Below are 7880 nucleotides of genomic sequence, written 5' to 3'. Positions count from 1 at the left end.
CCGCGCTATGAGCTTGTAGATCTGCTATTTTTCAATAGCTAAAGTATAACATAATGCAACACCAAATGGGGTTCCCGCCCAGAATGGGTTAACCCATACCACCATCATAAAGCAGAACAGACAGATAAGATATGACGTATTGACTATCGTTCTAAGTCGATTACAAAAAGGGGGTGGTTTATCCAGCCCTTCATAAGGCAGAACAGTGGCCTTGGTACTGTAGTGTATACCACACTGGATCTAGACAACAGAGCAAATATGTCATACGACTACGCCAAAAATAAAGAGGAGAGGCCGGAACCCTATACAGCGGATGTAAAAGGTATATTCCAAAATACTGAGAAGAATTTCAACGGAAGTGACTGACAGCAACCCATGGGGGTCCATTCCAAAAGAAACATTCGGTGCCTGCAAGAATTCCTGATATTAGTTTTAAGAATTAAGGCTCTTTCTCTTTGATTTAGGCAACATTCCCAGCTGGCTCCAAGGTACGCTGTTGCGCAACGGCCCAGGAATATTCACTGTGGGGGAGACAACTTATGACCATTGGTTTGATGGAATGGCTCTAATGCACAGCTTCACATTCAAAGATGGTAGGTGTTCATCATGATAAATGAAAAGTCCAACCATTTAAGCTTAATTTTAAAATGTTCAATGAATTCTAATGTAGCCTGCTATTATTCTATTTCAGGAGGGGTAATCTATAGGAGTAGATACCTAAGAAGTGACACATATGAAGACAACATGGCAGCCAAAAGGATTGTGGTGTCTGAAATGGGGACAATGGCTTATCCAGATCCATCCAAAAGCTTCATCACCAAGTATGCCTTTCCCTATAGACCTTCAAACACATAAACATTCTAAATGGGTACATAGCCAATTTCTGTTTCCTAGCAATGCAATTTCACTAACAAGATCTGTGCTTTGCAATTTTCTCTTTATCTGTACAACAATGCCCACATGGGCATGTGATGTAACTCAGAACATCAGTAATGTTTATGCTTTCATGCTTTGTATACATTCTTATAAACGGACTAAAGTAATACCATAATGTTTTCTCATTTTCAGGGCAATTAACTTTCTAAATCACACAATTCCAGATTTCACAGACAACTGTGGCAATAATTTTGTCAGATATGGGAACGAGTATTATGCCACCTCTGAAACAAATTACATTCGCAAAATTGATCCTGTGACCTTGGAAACTCTGGAAAAGGTAACCAATATTAGCTTGTTGTCTCAATGTATCCGCAATGACATCCGCATTTGTTTATCAGAGCGTTTCACATCCTATCCAGGTGAATTACCAGAAATACCTTCCTGTGAATCTGGTGACATCCCATGCTCACTACGATAAGGAGGGAAACACCTACAACATGGGAACTACAATAGTGCAAATGGCCAAGACGAAATACACTGTGTTTAAAGTCCCAGCCACGTGTGAGAAAGGTATGCAAAAGTTATTTGTTGACTTGTCCAAGGATCCATACTGTACAGTACCTGAACACTTGATTGTATTATCATGTGCCAATTTAAAAATTATTAGTAATCACTGCCTTACAAGCCAAAAATAAACCACTGTACATGCTAACACAATTGAGATTACAACATTAAAAGTGTTACAACTTGTCATAATAATGCATTTATTATTTAAGCGCATTATTATGACAAGTTGTAACACTTACACTTGTAACACTTGTACAACTTGTCAAGCTACAGTATTCTGTATTACTCTCTTTATTAACCACGCACTTAAACCCTTTACAGTATTTAATTTACTGGAGTCCCACAGGGGTCCCTACTTGGTCCCCTCCCTTTTCCCTTCTACACCAAAATCTCTTTGACGACCAGCTTGTAGATGTGCTATTTCCACCAAATGTTTGCTTATAATGACATGCCTAGAATAGGTAGAATATGTGTGAAACTTTTTAAGGCAAAGATTTATTATTATGGATATAAATGAGTAAACACAGTGATTCTCTGGCAAATAGATGGACATTGTATTTGAACACATTATGGACAAACCCACGCCTTGACATGAACACAGAGAATACACACATTTATCGATAGACCAATTGTAGCTATATGGAATGTAAAAGTAATTAAACCCATATCTTTTTATTTTTTCCTTCTTAAAATTGCTAAATACAATGTACAAATACTCAAAATGATTCGATAACGATTAACTCCATTTCAAAACGATCCGATACAAAGTCAAACGATACGATATTTGCCATTCGCATTTTGATATACTTCGATATACGATATACTCGATATATATTTCGATACAGTTACTATCAAATAGTGAAAATAGCACATCTGCAAGCATCACATTGAAGTTATTTTCCGCTCTTTCTTGTGATCAGACAAAGGCTCAGCGGCACTGAAGAATGTAGAGATAATCTGCACACTGCCCTGCCCCTCCCTCCTTCACCCCAGCTACTATCACAGCTTTGGCATGACGGACAACTACTTCATCTTCATCGAGCAGCCTCTGAAACTGGACATTGTCAAGATGGCCACTGCATACATGAGAACTGTCAACTGGGCAAGCTGTATGAAATACTGTCCTGAAGAAAATGTGAGTCAAGGCTGCAACTATTTATTATTTTATCATAATAATAATAATAATAATTAAAAATGGTGCATTTATATAGCGCCTTTATCCAAGGCGCTTTATGTGCATTACATTCACCCATGCACACACACATTCATACACCGATTGCGGCGGAAGCCATGCAAGGTACCAACCAGCACATCGGGAGCAATTCAGTGTCTTGCCCAAGGACACTTCGACATGTAGACAGGAGGAGCCGGGATTCGAACCGCCGACCCATGGATCATTGGACGACCTGCTCTACCTCTTGAGCCACAGTCACAATAATAATAATAATTATTATTATTATTATAACTACTACTATAACTATTACTATAACTAGTGATAGTTAAAATAATATCACTTGCACCCCATGACAAAATATACAGAAAACACCGGGGTAAAGGTATTGCACTCAGGGGTGTCCAAACTATTTTCAAAGAGGCCATACAATTTGAACATATGAAAAGACATGTCATACATATAGTTCTTTAGAGCGTAACAAAGTCAAGTCAGTAAAAGATAATGCATCGACCTTGGACATGCCTGCACTAGGCATATATTCATCAATAGAGGGTATGCACGTGACATCATCATCAAACCAGGAAGTTATGCAGGAACGCCTACTGAGTGGCAAAAAACTACTTTCTGGCCTTGACAGCCCAGACATCCACACAGAAAAATCTGATTGCATTAAACAACATTAAACAATATTAAAGGTATATTCAGTGATTTCACTTAATTCAAATATCACTTATTTTTTTTATTTTTTTTTGGATAATCCTCCCTACTATAAAGTGTGCTGACCATATCCTCCCTGTCCCCAGTGAGCCCCTGGGGTCAAAAAACCCTAGTTTCAGTTTGGGCTTTGGGTGGAAAAGCTTTCATCCAATCAGGATGAGAGGGGCCTTCCTCCAATCATGATCGAGTGGGGCGGGCCTTGGTGTGTGTGCTGTTGGTCTGTTGTACTTCCCTCACTGTAGAGCGTGTGCATGTGCACATCTTGTTACCAGGGCGGACCGTTTTTTTTCTCCAAATCACCCAAATCACTGAATGCTCCTTTAAACTCTGCATGTTGCTTTGCCACTCGATTTGCCACTCGATGTGCCAATCACTTTAAGCATGCGCATACCCTCTATATTCATCAACATCTTGTGGCCCTAATTGATTGATTTTATTGAATTTGTTTGAACAGACTCTGATTCACCTCATAGATCGGAAGACAGGCAAAGAGGTGGGGACAAAGTACTTCACAGGAGCGATGGTCGTCTATCATCATGTGAACGCATTCGAAGACGATGGACACGTGATCTTTGACGTCATCGCCTACGAGGATAACAGTCTTTACGACACGTTCTATTTGGCCAAACTGAAAGAGTCAAGCACCCCAGGCACCCCCCCAAGCACCCCAAGTAGTAAACCAAAATACAAAAGATTTGCTCTCCCTCTACAGTCTGATAAGGTGAGGCTTCTCAGAATGGTCTATTCATGCCATCCTTCACAGGTTGGAGCAGGGCTTCCCAAACTTTTCAGCTCAAGACCCAAAAGTCTGTCCCGGTTTGTACGCAAACGTACAAAAATACGTTATGATTTACCACTTTAACCCATTTTGACCTGAGATCAGATTCTAAAAATGTCTTCTACATCCTGGCAGTTTTCTGAAAAAGCTATGTTTCTATGTCAGTCGTTCTTCGATTTTTCTAAAATAGCAGACCTACAAGCTCGTAGCGCGCCACTCGGTGGCGCGCTATGAGCTTGTATATCCGCTATTTTTCGATAGCCAAAAGGGGTTCCCGCCCAAAATGGGTTGTGAAAATAACCAATCTACAAGCTTTTCAACATTTAAAGAATTGTTTGGATTTTTGAACATTTTGATTTTTTCTGTTGCGACTGTTCTTTTTAATAATATGTTATAATATTTCTTTGTAGGAAACATAAACATTTTATGGGTCACGACCCACCTGGCACGCAGATAGGGGGGGACGGGGGGGATTGACCCCCTCAGTTTCATGAGGAGAGGGTCAATTCCTGTTCTGTATATATAGAAGTGTCTATTTGTATGTCTCTTAATGTTTTGATGAATTGAACATGGTGGACCCTGTTGTAAACAAGTGTAATGCTTAATTGGGTCGTCCACTCACAGTTAACAGCCTTTGTATTGAGTTTGTGCTTGAAATGTACTGTAATTCTGCAAACTGTTAATAAACTTTTCAATCAATCAATCAAAACCCCTCCAAAAAACACTGTCGGCAGTGTTTTGCTGTGAAATCCGCTAAAAAACGCGGAGAATCTGCGTAATTATGCGCAAAAGTGGCCTCCTCATGATAAGATAGCATATTATGTAGACATAGCACTCTTTCTTTAGTGTATACCCATAGTTTCATTATATAGATATTCCACTGTTAGGTTCTTAGCTAAGCTTACATGATTCTTGGTGACTATTTTTATGTATTTGATGTATTTCCATTTTGTATTCTTGCTTACTGTAAATCGGTCTGGATTAAGAGCGTCTGCTAAATGCCTAAATTCTAAATTGTATGATGTATTATTTGTTTAATATTCTCTGTAGGGGATTGATGTAGGAGAAGACCTGGTGAAAATCAAATACACCACAGCCAGTGCTGTGAAGAAGAAGGATGGGAAATTGCACTGCCAAGCACAAGTCCTTTGTGAAGGTAAATGTAAAACAGTGTAGTTAGAAATACAATTATATTAAGTCACGTTCTATTGCAGTGTGCTGATGCTCATTTTATGACTCCCAATAGATGTAGAAGTACCCACAATCAACTACGACAAGAATGGCAAGAAGCACCGATATGTCTTCATGACGTCTGCGGAAATGTCTGCAGTGGCAACAAAGGTAACATTTTATATAAAACAGTAACATTGGTCAAAAAGATCAAATGTGTTCATCATGACAATCACATCTGATTTGCACAAAAAGAGAGGATGATGGTGAGATCAGATCAAAACATATGAGTATTCTGTGGACAGTACAGGTAGAGAACAGTTTACAAAAGAAGAGTTAGCAAAAATGTTTTTAATCCAATGATTGAGCTCTTTTCTCAGTAAATACTGTACTCTTGTTTAAGTAACAAACAAACAAACAAACAAACAAACAAACAAACAAACAAATTATCTTTAACCAATATCTATCTATCTATAAATGCACCAAGTCTCTGTACGTACATACGTGTGTACGTCTGTAATCCACGTAACCAGAGAACCGTTCGCCCCACCGACTTCAAATTCGAGCTCTGGACCTGATCACCCCTATATCTCTATATATGGAGCTGGCCTGTTCTGACATCACAATGAGGTTCTGACATCTGCATAGACTCCACATTTGGGCATGCCTGATAAAGAACTCCATATATGGTCATAAAAGGGACACCTAAAGCGAGACCAAGACAAGACCAAGACCTAGGAGGGTCGAGACCGATACGAGACCGCCGCGAGCCTAGGAGGGTCGAGACCAAGACCAAGACCTAGAGGGGTCGAGACCGAGACCGAGACCGCCGTGAGGCGAGACCAAGTCAAGACAGAAAAAGAAAAACGGAAGAGTGGGCAGCTAGGAAGAGTGGGCACCTCAATGTTAAATTTGCAATCTTTTCCGAAACGAATTTGAAAATGGTCTTAAGTAATGTAATCAGTGTATAGGTTTGAAGCCGGCCTAATATCTTACAATCAATGCACATAATCTCTGTACTTATGTCTGTAGTTCATGTATCTCGAGAACCGAGGGTGAATCCCGGCCTGGAATCGGTCGGATAGGCGGTTGTCCAGAAGTCACACCGAGTTTAAACCCATTCTAGACGGGAACCCCTTTTGGTGTTTTAACTAAGCATTATGTTCTACTTTAGCTATTGAAAAATATCAGATCTACAAGCTCATAGCGCGCCACCGAGTGGCGCGCTACGAGCTTGTAGGTCTGCTATTTTTGAAAACTCGTAAAAATGCGGCACAACATTTTGAATATATATTCTATCAGAGCCAACATTTTTTTAATTTTGACGTCAGGTCTAAATGGGTTAAGTTGATCGTTCAGGGGACACACTCACACAGATTTCATGAATGTATAGAAGGTTATAAAAAACAGTATTTAAAAAACTCTCCTCCCTCCCTGGATGTGCAACAGCATTCATATTTGAAAGGACCCTACCTAAAGAATGAGGCAACCAGGTGCTGCTCACCGGAGACACAATAGTCAAAGGTGCTCCTGGATGAGACAGGATACAACATCAGATTTAAAAAAATTGGGCGATCCGGGCACTCAAAGTTAAAAGAGGGAACAGCCATTATTTAATACAATGCCAACATGTTTTGACCTGAAGTGGTCTTCATGATTTTGTCATGGCTTTTCAAGATAAAAGAATGCTGCCAATGGGTTTCAGCTCAAGGGATCCTACATCAAGGTGTAAAGGTTTATACCATGATTACCTTGGTTACACTCTAATGAGATGGACATTGTAAGCAGGCAGTCCTACAATCTAATCTAACACTGCAATTATATGGCTTATGCTTTGGTGGTTAGAGTCTAACCAGTCAGCTATTAATAGGCCCCAACCTACTAATCTTATCTATCAATTTAGATAATGAAGTTTGACACAGAAACCAGAACAAAGATTGAGTGGAGCGAGGAAAACTGCTGGCCTTCAGAGGCTCTCTTCATTCCCAAGCCAAATGGGGAGGAGGAGGATGACGGTGAGACACATACAGTATGCTCAAACTACCTTAAAGCTGTCATTTGAGTGTTGCTTTGAGTATCGTTTTATACTCTGGATCAAATATGTTATGAATACTGCTCAATATTTTGATTTTGTCTCGTCTGCATAACTCACCATCCCTTGTCTTTAACAGGTGTGGTTTTAACATCGGTCATCAACTCCAACGCAGGGCAGTCTGGCTTCATCCTGGTGCTTGATGGGAAGTCATTCACAGAAGTAGCTCGGGCATACGTCAATGCAGAGCTGCACATGGATATGCATGGATATTTTATCCCACAAGAAACTCTGGACAGTGGTGCAGCAGAAGAACAAGCCCACCTTTAGTTTGACCATTGTACATTATATTGTTTGAATTATATTGTCTTTGATAGGCCTACACATACATATATAAGATGTTTTCCCAAAAAAGGGAAACAAGGGATGTTCTTAAAATAATATTTGTGTAAATGTTTATCATTTACACTATATAGATTTAATCTAGGTGTGTTTATATTGATTACAGATTTGTTATGTTGTGTTTCTCTTATTCTATTGTATATTTTGCAAGACATTTTATC

General features: G+C 39.6%; 1 protein-coding gene across 1 annotated transcript; it reads left to right on the top strand.

Annotated features, from left to right (window-relative positions):
* Nucleotides 1-258: 258 nt before the first annotated feature.
* bco1 (beta-carotene oxygenase 1) lies at nt 259-7647 on the top strand (the record flags this gene model as incomplete). The annotated part of the gene is made up of 11 exons (XM_079496399.1): nt 259-322; nt 465-593; nt 692-821; nt 1069-1216; nt 1299-1449; nt 2367-2581; nt 3792-4058; nt 5166-5271; nt 5362-5456; nt 7189-7300; nt 7457-7647. The coding sequence occupies 11 exons, from the start codon at nt 259-261 to the stop codon at nt 7645-7647; spliced, it is 1608 nt and encodes a 535-aa protein (XP_079352525.1).
* Nucleotides 7648-7880: the final 233 nt, after the last annotated feature.

This window comes from Electrona antarctica (assembly GCF_951216825.1).
Source record: "Electrona antarctica genome assembly, chromosome: 3".
NCBI classification, from domain to species: domain Eukaryota; kingdom Metazoa; phylum Chordata; class Actinopteri; order Myctophiformes; family Myctophidae; genus Electrona; species Electrona antarctica.
The sequence above is the reverse complement of the archived record's forward strand: the minus strand, read 5'-3'. Positions and strand labels throughout refer to the sequence as shown.